General features: G+C 43.5%; 2 protein-coding genes across 2 annotated transcripts; one reads left to right on the top strand and one right to left on the bottom strand.

Moving 5' to 3' along the window:
• Positions 1-2,259: 2,259 nt before the first annotated feature.
• dmtf1 (cyclin D binding myb-like transcription factor 1) lies at positions 2,260-8,799 on the bottom strand. Its single transcript, XM_070928800.1, has 17 exons — positions 8,742-8,799; positions 7,395-7,510; positions 7,074-7,169; positions 6,837-6,922; positions 6,291-6,402; positions 5,985-6,061; positions 5,753-5,910; positions 5,634-5,666; positions 5,437-5,546; positions 4,810-5,038; positions 4,581-4,732; positions 4,308-4,493; positions 4,132-4,214; positions 3,742-3,930; positions 3,439-3,648; positions 3,121-3,226; positions 2,260-2,691 (listed from the first exon to the last, which is right to left on the bottom strand). Exons 2-17 carry the CDS (start codon positions 7,501-7,503, stop codon positions 2,657-2,659), a joined length of 1,971 nt encoding a protein of 656 aa, XP_070784901.1. The 5' UTR covers positions 7,504-7,510; positions 8,742-8,799; the 3' UTR covers positions 2,260-2,656.
• Positions 8,800-9,638: 839 nt separating this feature from the next.
• cwf19l1 (CWF19 like cell cycle control factor 1) lies at positions 9,639-17,546 on the top strand. The gene is made up of 14 exons (XM_070928801.1): positions 9,639-9,661; positions 10,381-10,465; positions 10,616-10,700; positions 11,043-11,144; positions 11,484-11,698; positions 11,826-11,941; positions 12,214-12,298; positions 14,644-14,767; positions 15,085-15,267; positions 15,561-15,640; positions 15,730-15,939; positions 16,149-16,268; positions 16,514-16,611; positions 17,347-17,546. The coding sequence occupies exons 1-14, from the start codon at positions 9,639-9,641 to the stop codon at positions 17,489-17,491; spliced, it is 1,671 nt and encodes a 556-aa protein (XP_070784902.1). The 3' UTR covers positions 17,492-17,546.
• The last annotated feature ends 846 nt before the right edge of the window (positions 17,547-18,392 follow it).

The raw sequence follows: 18,392 nt of genomic DNA on the forward strand, positions 1-18,392 counted from the left end.
CATTGATAGAATATATTCAGACACTTTCAGCTCAGGTGCCTCCCGTTTTTCTTGATCGTCTTTGAGATGTTTCTACACCTTGATTGGAGGCCACCTGCGGCAAATTCAGTTGATTGGACATTATTTGGAAAGGCGCACACCTGTCTATGTAAAGGTTAGAGACGGCACTGCGTCGAGGCACAGATCTGGAGACGGCTACAAGGCGCAGTGGCCTTTATCATTATTAAATGGAAGGATTTTGGGACAACCGGGACTCTTCCTGGAGCTGAAACGGAGCCTGATCACTCTGGCTGAGCTCCTGAGATCCTGTGGGGAGAAGGACAACCAGCAGAGTGGCCCCTCCTCAGCAAGAGACACATGAAAGCCCGTCTGGAGTGTCATATCATCACCTGCTCAACAACATCCCAACAGTGAAGCATGTTTCAGAGTAATCCAGTGACGACTGTCTGTCCGTCCATGAGGACACTGCTAACAGCTGATCCAGCATACTTTCAATGGTGCCAAGATGTAAAGAAATGCAGGCTCAGGGTGTCGACTGACTCCATGTCAACATTATGCTTCCTGACTCGCTTCATGTCTCAGAACGTCCGAGCGACATGGTTCTTATATTCGTGCCACTGGTTTAAATGAAAAGCAGGACAACCTGAAATCAAACCTGTGACCGGTGAGGCAGCTGAACCGTCGGCCGCAGCTCACACAGTATCTGTACACCATATATACACGCAGTAGCAGCAGCTCCACTAACAAAACGACAGGTGTGAGGCCTGTTTTAACTCGGGGTCAGAGGTCAGTGAACGTCCTCAGACTGACTTCACTCACCTTCAGGACACAAACTCCGCGGCCTTCTGCACATTTTCCCCACTCAACCATTTATTTTTGCCAAATATCAGGTTTTTCTACTTTTGTACTGTTTGATATTAAACGTTGCTTCATTAAAGATCCTCCGTGTCGTGTTGTGACTTCAGACCTCATCACACGTTTTGTGTTTCTCTTGTTTCATTGAAACGTCACAGTGGGTCTGAGTCCTGCTTGACCTGAAGGAAACCGTCTCTGCCCAGTAGACCTGGTCCTCGAAGGACGGCTCACATTAAAAGGACAAAAAAATGTAAATTGTGTTGATGGTCTGTATCAGCTCCTAACGTCAAGTTTATCTTGAATTCCTGTTTAAAACAGTTGAAGTGTTTGGTCTTTGATCTGTAAGTTAAGAATGATTAGAAAATACAATGAACCTGGAACCATCAAATGTTTATCGATTATCAAATTAGTTGCCAGTTAACTTCGTGTCAATCGATAAATCGCTTCAGCTGTACTTTTTCTGTTAGTGTACAAAAATCTTGTAAAGTAACTGCAGCTGTCAGATAAATGTAGTGAGGTAAAACGTACAATATTTTCCACTGAGAAGTAGAAAGTGGCATGAAAAGAAAAGTCTCAAGTAAAGTACAAGTACCTCGAATTTGTATTTAAGTAAATGTGCTTAATGAAATTCCACCACTCGAGATATTTAGTGAAAATCGTAAAATAAGTCAAAAACAAAGTCCAAATTAAGACATTATAAAACAGATTATAATTATGAGTGTTTCTATCTCATTAGTCTCCTCACGTCTTTCAAAATAAAACATTCAAAATACAAACAGAAAGTCAGGAGAATATAAATCTGAGGGAAGAAAGGTTTGTGTCTGTCGAGTTCATTTGAGGAAAAAAATGAAACTAAAAGTGACCAAACTGCTTTTCTGCTCTGAACAGATGATGATGATGATGATGATATAAATCAACATTAGTTTTTACTCCAGTAAATCTTGACAATAACAATTCTTTTAAATCTGATTATCAGCCAGTTAATAATGAAGACAAATATAACGCTGCCCCTCTGTGGTCTTAATGAAGAACTACACTTTTAAACAGCAGCAGGTTCAACATGCTGTGATGAAGGCTCATGTTTTCTTCTTCTGTCTTTAATGGTGACATCACGGTCAGATAGTTGAGCAGTGTTACGTCACACGGCACCGTTCAGATGAAGAAGCCAAATGATTAACAAGATGGAGGAATGTACATCTTAAACAGCGGCTTTAACAGGAAGTGCAGGTTTATGTTGAGAGCACAAGCACAAAGGGGATTAACAGCAAGTTGTTTCTGTGAAGACTTCAGGCGTGAATGAAGTCTGGTGTGCTTTTTTGGTACCATGGACAGAAACAGAAGTGAGCTTCCACACGACCTCTTCAACATTTAAAAGAAAGTGAAAAACACATTGAAATAGTTTATTTTTATAATCACATGAATCAGTCAATTTGCCAACAAGAGTTTCCTTCATGTTTACATCATTATATGTACGTGTGAACATGTGGGGGTTTCTTTGAGGGGAGGGGGTCAGCCCAAATCCAGCCCAGCCTTCAGAGTCTCTTTGGCACAGCGGAGGCTGAGAGGACTCGAGCAGCGCTGCGTTCACATTTCATCCAGGGGTTCAGTGTGAAGCTTCAAACGTTCTGTTCACATCCTGGTTTCAAACCGGAGGGGAGTCTGAGCACACAGGAGCTGCCTTTGTTGGTGTCTTCACCTGGCAGGTCTTCACCACGGTCACCACAGAGGAAGAAAGAGACAGGAAGCAGCCTCCTCCTGTAGTCCAGCCTTTAATCACCATCTGACATGATGGAAGTCCGGCTCAGTCGGAGCCGTCCTGGTTCTCCAAGATCGGATCTGAGGATAGAGACCGAGTACATGTGTTGGTAGATTTGAGGTTTTCTGAACCCGAAGGCTTGAGTTTCTTCTAACTTTCTAAATTGTGTCAAGAACTGAAAGTTGCCATTGCTAGTTAGCTACTTCCTATTTGATCAGATATTTCCTGACCTAAATCAGGAAACTTTTCTAAATCTAAGGCAATATTTTATTAAAAAATGTACTTCTTCAATTCAGCGTTGCACCCCAATAATATTGTTGGACTCATAATGGACAGTTTTAACAAAAGAGGATCAAAATCGATGAGCTGAATCAGAGATATCATCTCTTTTGCAGCTCAACCGCTGAAAGTCCAGTCAGAGATTAGGGTGTGTTATGCTAGTGGTGGCTAATGTAGCATGGAGCCTCTAGCCTGCAGCAGCTGTGTGTGTGTGTGTGTGTGTGTGTTACCTGTCAGTGTGCTGCTGATGTTGGGAGGAGACACAATCAACACAGTGCTGCCAGATGTTATCCCAGAATGCACCACTGAACCCTCAACAGAGGGGGAACTCAGCTCCTGAAACACACAAACACACACACACACACACACACATATTATCTCTAATAGTCAGCTGTGAATGCAGAGCTTTTCAAATTAAAAGCATGTGTATTGTGCAGCTGTATTATATAATTTGTAGGAACGTGAATAATGGATGAAGACTCAAATACTTAATATTAATCCTTTGGATCAATATTTGAAGGGGACATCCAGTGAGTCCATGTTTCTACCTTGTCAGTGAAGGCATCCGTCATTGGCTCCTGAGTTTCCGTGACGACGTTCTCTGAACCCTCCAGGAGACTCGTGGCGTCGAGGCGGTTGTCCTGGCTCCGCCCCTCTGTCTCCACAACCAGCTGTGATTGGCTGAGAGGGTCTGAGGAGGCGGGGTCAGAGGTGACTGTCTGGATGATGACACCATCGCTGGAGCAGAGGCCGTCCGTCTGAAAACACACACACACACACACCTGTTACCTGCTGCAACACACACACCAACACACAAACAAAGTGACTGAAAACGCTCAATCAGAACCGACCGACAGGCTGTGAAGGATGATGTGTTCGTGCGATGAGGGGGAGGAGCCTGTCGTCAGGGTAACCGTGCTGTTATTGGCCAGGCCGAGCGGAAGGCCCTGACCGGTGGAGAGGCTGAGCGGCAGGCCCTGATTGGACGTCGTCTGGAGGTAGTAGGTCCCCGGGGTGCCGGTGGGCTGCAGGTGGAAGGACTGGAGAGAAAAGAGGAGGTGTCAGGAACTTCTCGGGGACTATTGTGTCCCGTCTCTGATTCTGTCTTTCTGGTTACACAAAGAAAAGGGAACTCTCAGCAGAGTCCACCATGCACACAAGCTTCCAGCTAACAGCAGCTGTAACGCTTTATCTAAACAGTGTGTTTGTGTCGGCTGTGAAGAACCACATGTTGTGCTTACGGGCAGGATCTCGAAGGTCTGCAGGGCTCCTGTGTTCAGAGTGATGGTTTCGCTGTCGCCGGCTGCTGCTGATGAATCTGAAGCTTCCAGAGCAACAAAGAGATCCACGAATCAGGAAACAGTGACATACAAAGAGCATCTGTAGTGAAGCTGGAGTCTGTCGCTACGAGACTCACCCAGGTGTGTGATCTGCAGCGGGATCTGTACGGGAATCTGCAGCGCGGCCACAGAGCTGGGGGCGGGGCTGCCGCCGCTCTCATCCAATCGGGTGAGTCGGATCTGGAGCGAGGAGGAGGAGGGACTTCCCGGTCCTGATGATGTCTGCGAGGACGCCATCAGCTCCTGGAGACCCTTCAGGAGGACTGGACGCACACACATACACACATGTTGGAGTGTCAACAGAAAATGTAGACAATAATATGTGTGTGTGTGTGTGTGTGTGTGTGTACCGCTGAAGGGGATCTCCTTGTGATTGGCTACTTGTCTCTTGATGCTCCACCACTTGGATCGCAGCCACTGAGGCGACCGGACGCTGCTCCACCCGCCGGCAAGATCCTCCCACTTGATTTCATTCTCATCCTCGACGTCCAGCTCCGATATCCTGAAACACAGCGTTTACTTTTACAGATTCAGGTGGTTTATAATGCGTATTTAAGCTCGTACACGCACACTCCGTACCTGCGTATGAGGTTGAGGTCGTCCTCCTTCATCCACTCTGTTCCCCCGCTGTGTTTCCAGTTCAGGTAATTCAGCCACTTCGACCGACACTGTTTCTCTGAGCGCGTGCGAACCTGATCTGCGACCGTCGCCCAGGAAACGCCTCCAGTGACAGCCGACCCAGGCGACACGCCCGCCATCTCGTACACGACCTCAGTGAGGCGCCTCTCCTCGTCCTCGCTCCATTTACCTGTTTTCAAAAATAAGTGAATTTTATATGAAAGATAAAGTCAAACTTTTCATAAAAGACTGTGACTGAAAATCCACACTAACGTCTGATATGATGGATTTATGTTGGTTTGGGCAAACGATGTTTATGGGTCCTGATTTAATCACCATGTCATACTCGTTCAGTTGAAACAGGAAAATATGTAAATAAGAAGAACTATATTGTGAGTTCAGCTGTATCAGGAAGAGTCAGTGTTTAGCTTAGCTTAGCACAAAGACTGGAAGCAGGGGTAAACTGCTAGCCTCTCTGATTTACTTACTGATCTCTGGATGATAGCAAACAAACTGAAAACAAGCTCATTTGCCCGATATTTTATTTTGATTTATATATATAATTTGCGAGCTCACGCTCCTCTGTACCCGTGTTGCACGTGTCCTTCATCAGTCGGCAGCGGTCTTTGACAGACGAGGCGCTGCGACCCAGAGCTGCTCCGATGGTCGCCCAGTCGTTCCCGTGCTTCTCCCTCAACCTGAACCCTCAGACACAAACACATATTCAAAGAAACATACGTGTGATGTTTTAATGTTAAAAGAAGACACACGGAGGTTTTACTCACGCTTTCAGCTTCTCTATCTCATCAGGCGTATACCTTAGGGGGGGGAGAAACTCTTTATTAAACAGAGAAAACAGCAACGTCGAGATGTGTTTGCAGCCGTCTTTTCCTCGTACACTCACTTGCCGACGTGGTTGCGGTTGTCGTACATTCGCAGGACTCGTCTGTAGACGGCGAACAGCGGCCTGTTTAACCCCAAGGCCACAGAGCGGTAGAAGTCCTTCCTCTCCTCTTTGGACATCTCAAAAATGATCTCAGCTGGGTCGTCGATGCCTCGGCCCTGAAACACAAACACAGCGTGTACAGAACTTGACATCTTCAGATGCAGTAAAGATGCGACGGAAAGTAACGTACCTTCACGTATCGATCGATGTTGCTCATCAGAATGTCGATCTCCTCTTTAGACCACATGCCCTGCTTCCACTTATGACCTAAAGTGGAGGAAATGTTGAGTCTTTACAGTCTCATTTAATTCATACTAAATATAATATATATATATATATATATATGCAACCAAAATATACTTACAGTTGCATTGAAATAAATCTAGGAAATAAGAACTAAAACTTGGGTGCTGCAGTACTTTTTTCAGCCCTGAGCAGCGTCTGCAGGGCTTCACCTTCAGTCTCCATCAGGCCCCAACCACCCTGTTGTGTGTACCTTTGTTAGTCAGTGTGTCTTTGTCTTCTTTCGTTGTGAACCAGGCCTGACTGACAGGTGACACCTCTGTCTTCTGATTGGGCGAGAGAGAGTCCTCGTCCTCCTGCAGAATCTACACACACAAAGGAGCTTTTCAGACCACATCCACAACTTTGTGAAGACCAAAGCTTCGTGAAATTCAGGGCTATAAGTATATAAACTACAAGCAGTCCTGACACAATTAAAGAATGTATCAATCAGAGATGCCAAACAATCACTGTTTCCAGTTAAATTCATCCCATTTTTGAATGAGGTTTGGCGTGTAACATCCTGAGGCTAAAAGTAGCTTCGAGTTCGGAGAAACTCCTAAAATAAAGAGCGTGTCAGTTCTCACTTCAGGACTCCTACCTTTTGGTCTAAGAGTGATTCACAAAGCTAGCTCTAAAAGGAGTCTGAGAGACGTTAGAGGTAGTCCTCTATGACTACGGCCCCTGACCCCCCGGACATTATCATATTATGGTAAGTTCTGGTTTTGCAGCTCTTTTAGAAAGCAAGAGAGACCTGGACCTGAATCTGAGCGACACCCTCCTCAGAGAGATCCCCATCTGCTGTGGCCGTCATCGTCACCTCGAAGCCTTCGTCGTTCTCTGACACTGAGAAGGAGAAAGAGACAAGTTGTTCTAGCTGCGGGCCAAAACACCTAGTGTTTATTTCTTTTATTATGTAGATGATTTTAATAATTATCAAGAAACTGATAAATGTTGGTGTTTTACGTGTGTGTGTGTGTGTGTGTGTGTGTCTCACTCGGTAAGGTGACCACAGAGAACTGAGGTGTGTCTGAGTCTTCCTGTTCTTCTGTAGAGAGACGCAGCTTCTTCTGAAGGGGCTCCGAGTCCTCATCTACACACACACACACACACACACACAATAAACATATGTTCTGCACCATCAGAGGACCACACTTACATAGGCTTATTTCCTGTTTTGTCCCCCCACAGTCCAAAAACCCAAAGATATTCAGTTAACTGACACAGAAGATAAAGACAAGCAGCAAATTCTCAGCAGCAGAAGTTGGAACTAGACAGAGAACGTGGTGTGTGTGTGTGTGTGTGTGTGTTAACCCACCGTTGTGAGGACAGTGCAGTATGATGCTTCCATCACTGTCCTGTGTGAGTGTGACGGACTTGACGGTTTCTAACGCTGCAGCCTCCTCATCCTCGGCTGCTGAACTCATCGTCCACCTGGTGATCAATAAAACACATTGACTGCTATTTCATGGCCACAGGTTTGTGTTCTTTTTCAATTTTATGGCATTTATGTAAGTGCAAGATTATTGATATCACTGTTTTGGCAAAGATAATAATTCTATGAAGTGTTTGGACGTGCCTGATGCTGACAGAGCAGATTAAATCATCTGAGTGTACTTGTAGGTAACAGTACTTTAGTGAATAATGGCTATAAAATATACTATAATATGCCTACTATATGGTCATAGATGTATAGGTAGGTAGGTACATCGGGGTAGTAGTGAATTACAAACAAGTATAGTATCTATGATCAATTTTAAAACGCAGGCCTGTGTAAGGTGCAATGCATCGCGTGAAGACATTACACTTACTTAGATTCATACCAAACTCCCTTCAAATTTATACCAATTTAAAGGCAAATTGGATATTGGCACAGGTATTCAACTCCCTCATCAGTACTTATGACATCTTACTTATCATTAGTATGGATCAGTTAACTCGGGTAAGAAGTGATACATAAATAAGTTATTTTTTTATAGTGAGTTTAAACTGCTCGCTACCGCCCTCCACTGTTTTACAGTGCCAAAAGTCTACATTAGCAGCAAACCAGCCCAGCCATTGGATTGGCCATCATTTATCAAAATGTGCTTGTTGGACAGTATGTGTGCAGGCTGGGTCACTTTTAAAGGGTTTTACTTAAAATTAAAATCAGCAGTGTATTTATTGTTCGGTAATCAACATTGTTATGTAGAATCTGTCTATTTTTGAATTTAGTTCTGCGTCAGGTCCCATGCATCGCTATTTGGAACACTGCCGAAAACACTGGGATTCAGCTCAGAGATAGATGCGTGACTTTATGTGATATAAACTCCAAAGACGTTTGGTTACACCGACGTAACAATTCACGAAATGATCCTAGTCTGAATACACAAAAGCAAGAATGTCGTTATGTTAAATGATGTTTCCAGCAGACACACAGTGTCCCGCTATTGGTGAAGCTCTGACACAATGCTAACCATTAGCATCCAGCAAGCTACCCAGCTAAATGAAAGACGAAAAATCTCCGGCGCCATGTTAGTCGACAAGGGGAAGCTTATGGCGTCTGTGCTGTTTGTGTTCTGGCACTTATTCTCGAATTTTCCCACTCTGCGCTTTCTCTGCGCTCCCCCCCCCGGCTCCGACTACCAAACAGAAAGTGAATTTTACTTTTGATTTGGCTACTTACTTCCTGTTTTTGGTCCGGGGACTTGCGAGTTACCAGGATGAAGGTAAGTGCCAGGATGGAGGATCGGCCGTCCGAGGGCCAGGGGGTTGCCAGATTTGAAGATTGTCCGTAAACTGAACGGTTGTATAATTCTGTGTCATTGATGTGTTAAATATACTTTTATTAGGAACTCAAATTTGCATTTGAATTAAAGCGTTTAATTTATTAGTGTATCAGCATAAAATTAATTGGCAACTATTTAGATTTCTTCGAGCAAAAATGCCAAACACTCATTGGATGCAGCTTCTCAATTATGAGGGGGTTTTTTTCTGTGTTTTATGTTATTGTTTTCAGACATTTAATTGACCAAATGATTAATCAAGAAATTGGCAGATTAATCGATAATAAAAATGATCATTGGTTTCACAATCGAAAAACTATGGGTACCTGCTTCATAGATAGATAGACTACATTTTATTTTGCCTATTCATGTATTAGAACATGAAAAAGATTACTTATTTAATTTAAACATTACCACTAGTAAGTGTGTGTTAAAGTGAATAAATTATTTGTCTTGAATCCAAAATAATTCGATTTTCGTGTAAATATCAAACCTGGCAACCACCCTCTCCGCTCGAAAATCTGTCCGGCTAACAACCTGACTTATTTATTTTTTGATTGATTTAAATAATGTGAAGTAGAAAGTAAAAATCGACATGTACGCATGAAATAAATTTGAGTAACTTCTTATACATATCCTGCAACTACATTTTGTAGGTGAACGATGCGTGATTTGTTGAGATGGAAGTGGTTCCGTTGTTATTTCGGTCGGACCACTATTAACGACGAACGGAGCATTCAAAGTGCACAAATCCAAATCACACATTTTAGCACTTACAGGCATCAGTTAGACAAGACATGGGTGAACAACCAGTCAGAGTGTAAGTTTAACGTTATAAATATTTGAAATATGGCTTTAATAACGTTTCTTTTGTTAAATGTCGTGGTTTTATCTGTGATGTTTTTTATTTTAATTTTAGCCATGATGTGACAGGAGGTCTGTTGCATTTCAATCGCTACTAAAACACATTCATAGAAGTTTTTGTGTACGTGTTGGACAAAGTTTAAAAGAAGGTTAAGTTGTTTCATTTGATAACTAGGGTATGACTAAATCCGGTAGGAAACGCGACGACCGTCGCCGAACTTCATTCAAAATGTATATATTTTAAGGTTGCGTTACTCATCGGCACTTTTATATACATGATAAGACGTGACGTAGAAGCATGACCGATGTAGGTTGTGGGGACTGAAAAATTCGGCATACATACACTCTACCAAAATACATGCATTTTAAGAGGATTTTAGGCATTTTTTTAAAATCTGACAATAACATAACGTGAGAGTTACAACCAGGTCCTTTACACATTTTTAAATGATACTGATCTAAAGCGCACGTATTAGTCATGTCATGTCTGCCAAATTAAAATGTGGCATTTAATATCCTCCTGTACATGTTTACCAACGAACAAGGTACAGTTAAAGTCTTTAAAGCTGTTAGGAAAACGCAGCAGTTTTTGGGAGAGAATAGGATTGAATTCTGGGATGGAAGCTGTGTATTGCTGATATAAAGATTAAAGTAGTAAAGCGTGTCTGTTTGCAGGTTGGCATGTGGGGATGTTGAAGGTAGACTGAATGCTTTGTTCAATCGAGTCCAGACCATCCAGAAGAAGACCGGACAGTTTGATGTGAGTCAGTTAATCCGGTTCTTAAATGTCTTTACAGATAATAAGTAAATCAGCCTGAAGTTGGTAAAATATGCCAGAGATGCTCCAACTACTCTACTCCCACTTTTGATAGTTACCATACTGTTGATGTTTGGTGCTGTTTTCTCGCAGCTGCTGCTGTGTGTTGGAGAGTTTTTTGGAACGACACCAGAGGCCGAAGCAGAGTGGCAGCAGTACAAAACTGGAGCCAAGAAAGGTACGAACATCTGGATAACCAACTGTTGACACCAGCTGAAGAGAGAAGCAACTTTAAACTCAACTTTATGAGGCATCATGGTGGCTAATTAGGCTTGAGAGTTTTTGAGTTAAACCATTGCTTTTTGCCATGACCTTTGCCCCTCATCTTAAATTAGTCTGCAGCTCACATGTCAGATATTTGTACGTTTTTAGCTAAACCAAGAAGAACGATTTCTATTTATTAAAACAGAAATATCTTATTACAATAGTGAAAAACATGCCGATACATTTTGGATGCTACTTTGATCGGCTGATGAGGAAATTCATTTTCTGCTCCTGTGTGTCTTTTGTGCCTCCTCAGCTCCCATCCACACGTACATCCTCGGAGCAGCCAGCCAGGAGACGGTGAAGAGTTTCTCCAGCGCCGATGGCTGTGAGCTGGCTGACAACATCACGTATCTGGGTTAGATTCTGCTGCATACACAGAGTACATCCCGATTCCCTTAGAGGAAAGTAGTGGAGGGATTCAGATGCAAGGAAAAGACGCAACTGAGGGAAACATGGATGTAGTTAAAGGGAATATATCCGGGATATTTCAACCTGCCGTATTTCCCATAAATGTGGCCACTGTGACTCTCCGGCTTGTGTTAACTTCACCACCTCCGTCGTGGAGATTCAGGCAAACGAATGATTTCCGGGTCAAGCGAGGGACGATCATATAAGGGAATAGGGACGTACCTAAAGCTTTGGTTTGTACATTAAAGGTTCCATTATTCAACAGTTTTATTTATGTGTGTTTCAGGACGGCGAGGTGTGTTCACGGGCGTGTCAGGATTACAGATAGCCTACGTCAGCGGTCGGGAGGCCCTGCAGGAACCGGCCCCGGCTCACTGCTTCACCTCCAAAGATCTGTCGGCCCTCGTGGCTCCGCTGACCAGCAGCTCCAAGTTCAGAGGAGTCGACATCCTGCTGACGTCACAGTGGCCCCGAGGAGTGTGGAACTACGGAAACAACCCGGTAACCAGGAATTCAAGTGCAGAATATATAAATGTTGTTGTTGTTAACAAACGTGAAATACCTGTTGGATGGATGAGGTTTCACGTGTAAACGTTTCTGCTGTTGTTTTCACGTGTCTCTGTTGCAGGAAGTGAACACAAAGTTCTGTGGAAGCGGCTCCGTCGCCACCCTCGCTGACAAACTGAAACCACGATACCACTTTGCTGCACTAGAGGGCGCTCACTATGAAAGACTCCCATACAGGTAGACTGCACGGCTGTGGAGCGCTTAAATTCTTTCTACACAGGAAGTGGGAATGTGTTGCGTTGTGTAGTTTGACATCTGTTGCTGGAGACCTCGAATTTGAGCAAATATCTGACCAATAAACAAAGCGCCCTCCCTTTGGAGAGACCCGACCCCTAGGCTGGGAACCACTGGACTACACTACACAGATATGTTACACTATGTTACACTGTGTGTGTGTGTGTGTGTGTGTGTGTGTGTGTGTGTTAACAGTACTGCGTTTCCATCCTCAGGAATCATGTTGTTCTCCAGGAAAATGCTCAGCATGTCAGCCGCTTCATCGCCCTGGCAACCGTCAACAACCCCGCCAAGAAGAAGGTGTGTGTGTGTGTGTGTGTGTGTGTGTGTGTGTGTGTGTGTGTGTGTGTGTGTGTGTGTGTGTGTGTGTGTGTGTGTGTGTGTGTGTGTGTGTGTGTGTGTGTGTGTGTGTGTGTGTGTGTGTGTGTGTGTGTGTGTCTCCGTCTCCTGTAACCAGCTATGTAGACTTTGGACTCCCAGCAGAGGTTTTCAGACTGTGAGGAGTTGAAGCTCACTCAGCTCAGTCAAATCTGAACTCACAGACATGATACACACATACACTACCGTTCAAAAGTTTGGGGTCACCCAGACAATTTTGTGTTTTCCATGAAAAGTCACACTTTTATTTACCACCATGAGTTGTAAAATGAATAGAAAATATAGTCAAGACATTGAGAAGGTTAGAAATAATGATTTGTATTTGAAATAATAATTTTTTCCTTCAAACTTTGCTTTCGTCAAAGAATCCTCCATTTGCAGCAATTACAGCATTGCAGACCTTTGGCATTCTAGCTGTTAATTTGTTGAGGTAATCTGGAGAAATTTCACCCCACGCTTCTAGAAGCCCCTCCCACAAGTTGGATTGGCTTGATGGGCACTTCTTGCGTACCATACGGTCAAGCTGCTCCCACAACAGCTCAATGGGGTTTAGATCTGGTGACTGCGCTGGCCACTCCATTACAGATAGAATACCAGCTGCCTGCTTCTTCTCTAAATAGTTCTTGCACAATTTGGAGGTGTGCGTTGGGTCATTGTCCTGTTGTAGGATGAAATTGGCTCCAATCAAGCACTGTCCACAGGGCATGGCATGGCGTTGCAAAATGGAGTGATAGCCTTCCTTATTCAAAACCCCTTTTACCCTGAACAAATCTCCCACCTTACCAGCACCAAAGCAACCCCAGACCATCACGTTACCCCCACCTTGCTTGACAGATGGCGTCAGGCACTCTTCCAGCATCTTTTCAGTTGTTCTGCGTCTCACAAATATTCTTCTGTGTGATCCAAACACCTCAAACTTCGATTCGTCCGTCCATAACACTTTTTTCCAATCTTCCTCTGTCCAATGTCTGTGTTCTTTTGCCCATATTAATCTTTTTCTTTTATTGGCCAGTCTCAGATATGGCTTTTTCTTTGCCACTCTGCCCTGAAGGCCAGCATCCCGGAGTCGCCTCTTCACTGTAGATGTTGACACTGGCGTTTTGCGGGTACTATTTAATGAAGCTACCAGTTGAGGACCTGTGAGGCGTCTATTTCTCAAACTAGAGACTCTAATGTACTTATCTTCTTGCTCAGTTGTGCAGCGAGGCCTCCCACTTCTCTTTCTACTCTGGTTAGAGCCTGTTTGTGCTGTTCTCTGAAGGGAGTAGTACACACCGTTGTAGGAAATCTTCAGTTTCTTGGCAATTTCTCACATGGAATAGCCTTCATTTCTAAGAACAAGAATAGACTGTCGAGTTTCACATGAAAGTTCTCTTTTTCTGGCCATTTTGAGCGTTTAATCGACCCCACAAATGTGATGCTCCAGATACTCAACCTGCTCAAAGGAAGGTCAGTTTTATAGCTTCTCTAACCAGCTAAACTGTTTTCAGCTGTGCTAACATGATTGCACAAGGGTTTTCTAATCATCCATTAGCCTTCTGACGCAATGAGCAAACACATTGTACCATTAGAACACTGGAGTGATAGTTGCTGGAAATGGGCCTCTATACACCTATGTAGATATTACACCAAAAACCAGACATTTGCAGCTAGAATAGTCATTTACCACATTAGCAATGTATAGAGTGTATTTCTGATTAGTTTAAAGTTATCTTCATTGAAAAAAACAGTGCTTTTCTTTCAAAAATAAGGAAATTTCTAAGTGACCCCAAACTTTTGAACGGTAGTGTACATACATATGTTTTACATTCAGTGTGACTTGCACTTCACTTGAGGATACATTATCATTGTTGACCATCATGAATAAACCATAAATCTGCTTAGAAATCATAGGGAAGAAAGATGCTTTTCATAACTCCAGAACTTGCCTGAGAATCATCACATTTTTCACAAGTTTTCTTCAGTATCACAGTGATCCAGTGATAGTTGTCTGTACGTCCATGAGTACACTGCAAACAGGAAGTGCTAATAGCTAATTCGGGATACTTTTAAATACTTTTAAGTGCCAGTTTGCCAAAACAAATAACAGGGTTCAAGTTGTAGCCCACAGCGTAACTCGCTGGTTCCATGGCAACATTACACTTCCTGTTGGGGTTGGGGAGTTGGGTGGATGGTGGTCCCCTTTTGTCTGAGGGGGGGGGTCAAACTTCTGCCATATAGTAACACCATCACATCCTGAGCTGTTTCTCTCCGTGTGACTGCTGCAGTATTTGTACGCCTTCAACATCATCCCCATGAAGACCATGGATCCATCAGAGCTGGTGAAGCAGCCGCAGGACGTGACGGAAAACCCCTACAGATGCTCCCCGAAAGACAAGACAGACAAACAGAAGACCAGCTTCAGCACCACAGAGGAGGAGGTACCGTGTGTGTACTTGTACGAGAAACATTAGCTAAATGTTAGCATGTTACAATGCTAAAATTCAGCATAATGGGTTCTCATTAATTTGGGGGCTTCCATCTGAAGCCTTTGTCCTTTCCTAGGCTGGAGGAGATGAAGCACTGAAGATGATTTCATAGCTGCCACAGAGATACTTTCATTTAAAAAGGTCCTAAGTGGCCACGTGGACCCTTCAGACCTCCTGCTGTATTGATGTCTTTCTGTATGTAATGCATTTTTATTTTGAAAACTCGACCCTCTCTGTCCTTCCCGTCGTCTGTTCAGGAGCCCGCCCATCAGTTCTTCTTTGACCTCAGCAAGAAGCAAGGCGGGGGTCCTCGGGGCCGCGGCTGGAAGAGACATTCAGATGGAGATGGACGAGGACGAGACCAGCAGCACGGCAGAGGAGACGGGCATCACCAGGGGCAGCCCAAACAGCCCCGCAGGCACCGTGAGTCCGGACAGTTTGAAAACATCTAATTCTACAGGATCTGGTCCCAAATTCATTGCAATGTTCTGGCAATCAAAAAGAGGCGAATGAGCACTCACGTGCCCGAAAACCAGACTACATACTAAATCTAAGCAAGTTTTGAGTAAGTTCACACTGGAAAAGAACAGTCAGTATGCATACTAAAGAAATCCTGTTTGTATAAAGTGGTTAATTACCATTTCCTGTGTTTTTATGCCATTTATTTTATTTCAAAATGGTTGAATTTTAATATTTTGTCCTTTTGTTCGGTGTAGCTCAGCCATCTGGTCCCTGCTGGTTCTGTCTGGCCAGTCCTCAGGTGGAGAAACACCTTGTCATCAGCATAGGATCACATGTGAGTTTGTACACCCCGACATTAATATCCCATTAAATCCCCAGGGTAATTATGTTTGCACACTCTTACCTGAATGATGATGTCTGCAGTGTTACCTGGCTATGGCTAAAGGCGGTCTGACGCCGCACCACATGCTGATCCTCCCCATCGGTCACTACCAGTCTGTGGTGGAGCTGAGCTCGGAGGTGGTGGTGGAGATGGAGAAGTACAAGTTGGCGCTGAAGAGCTTCTACAAGAGCAAAGGAGAGCGCTGTGTGCTGTTTGAGAGGAATTACAAGAGCCAACACCTGCAGCTACAGGTAGAAACACACAAACACCGTCAGCCTTCCTACTTTAATACGGATGGACTCATCGCGAAGCTTATGATGATGTTGAACCTGTTTCAGAGGTGTTGCTTCTACTTCAGAGGATGTAGTTTATTGACAGGTGTTTCTCTTATTTTGTCCACCCCACTGTTATCACTGCGCTGTGTTTTTTAGTCTTTGGTCTTTGTGTCGTCGTCGTTCAGGTGGTCCCGGTGCCGCTGGACCGCTGCACCACAGAGGACATCAAGGAGGCGTTCATGGTCCAGGCTCAGGAGCAACAGATGGAGCTGATGGAGATCCCTCAACACACAGACCTCAAACAGGTACATGTGTAAATAACAGCACACACACCTGGATAAAAAGACCACACACACACACACACACACACACACACACACACACACACACACACACACACACGCACACACAGGTGTATACATTTGCTGATTTGATGCTGTTGTTGTTCTCTCATATTCACTGAACACAATGTAGTAAATATATAAAAGCTGGGCCAGATCTTTTAAATGTGTGTGTGTGTGTGTGTGTGTGTGTGTGTGTGTGTGTTCAGATTGCTCCTCCAGGGACTCCGTACTTCTACGTGGAGTTGGACTCGGGGGAGAAACTGTATTACCGCATCCAGAAACATTTCCCTCTGCAGTTTGGAAGGTAAGCAGCTGTTCTCACACAACAGTCTGCGTTTAACTGTAAACATTTATCTTTACGTCCTCAGCAACTGGTGATTTAGAGGCAAATAAACCTTTCAGAGTATTATTATTATTATTACAAGAAAAGAATACAACTCTAAATGTAGAGATAACGATTTAAGAAAATACTTTTTAAGTGGAGACAAAGATACTGCGTGAGGTGGATTTGAGTCAAAAGTCGCACTCCCTCCCAGAGTCATACTCAATGTCAACTGAGATGTTCACACACAGACATGAAACACATGTTGATATCATCCAGTGTGACTTACACTTCCTGAGGATCTCATTATCTCTGATGTCCATCATGAATAAACGTCCATAAATCTGCTTAGAAATCATAGAAAAAAAGATGCTTCAGAACTTGCCTGAGAATCATCACATTTTTAAGTTTTCTTCAGTATCACAGTGATCCAGTGATAGTTGTCCGTACATCCATGGGTACACTGCAAACAGGAAGTGCTAATAGCCAATTCGGCATACTTTTAGTGGCGCCAATTTGCAGTGTAAAGTTGAAATGTAAACAAATACAGTCTAAAAGCGGGGCTCAAAAGAGAATAGCAGTACCTACATATAGCTGACATTACAGTGGCACATTTGATGAGTTCTATGGGATCTTGCTCTCCTGATGGTTTTGATTTTTTCTGTTATTATGTCTGTGTCTGTGTCTGTGTCTGTGTGTCTGTGTGTGTGTGTGTAGGGAGGTTCTGGCCAGCGAGGCGTTACTGAACATCCCGACTCGAGCTGACTGGAAGGAGTGTAAACAAAGCAGAGAGGAGGAGGAGGAGAGCTGCAAACAGCTGAGAGACGACTTCCAGCCATTCGACTTTGCCTGGGAAGATTAACACACACACACACACACACACACACACACACACACACACACACACACACACACACACACACACGTGGATACAGTTAACACCACCACAGCCTGGATCTCTGCTGGTGTTGCTGGTTCTGTTTCTACTGTTTTGTTTTCCTCCCTTCAACTGATAAAGCAATAGTTTGACAGTTAGATGAGAAGATTGATACCACTCTCTGACGTTTCCCCTACAGCCAAATGTTTTCTACCAGTTTGTCTTTTTAATAATATTTGATGTGATGGAGGGAGCTGAGATCTTTGCAGCAACGTTTTATAAGTAAGGATCATGAAATCTTTCTTTTTAAAACATGTTTATTTTTTCAGTCTTTTGTTTATCAAAGTGAAGTTGAAATTCACAAAGTGTATAGAAACGTTTTCCAAAAGTGTTGCAGGTAAAAAGCAGGGAGACATCCTCAAAAGTGATAAAACACGATCGTGAGTTGTTTAAAATGTCAACAGTGACTGTTCTGGATTTCTGTCTTTTAGTTCTTCCTGATTCATAAAAATAAAAATCCACCTTCCAGTTTGTGCAGCTGCTCCTTCACAATAAAAGTTTAAATCTGAGGCTCTAAAAAACTTCAATAAAGAAAACACTGTCAAAACCTGAACAGCAGCTCAGCAACATTTTCTATGATTTCTATGGAGCCTCTTTAGTTTTCATTTCTGGGGAAAACAGTTTTTAAATGTATTTCTTGTATTTTGTAAATGAACAACAATTAAACTAATTTTGGGTTTCTGGTGTCATGTTGTTCATTATTATCATCAAGAGAAATAGAATATGAAACAAATCAATGTTTGTTCTAGGTTTTAGGGGGAGACGTATCATCAAAGAGGGAGTACACAATACAGTTCAACTGCACCACAAACTGCAGCCTCCAAAA

Source organism: Enoplosus armatus, chromosome 22 (genome assembly GCF_043641665.1).
Source record: "Enoplosus armatus isolate fEnoArm2 chromosome 22, fEnoArm2.hap1, whole genome shotgun sequence".
NCBI classification, from domain to species: Eukaryota; Metazoa; Chordata; class Actinopteri; order Centrarchiformes; family Enoplosidae; genus Enoplosus; species Enoplosus armatus.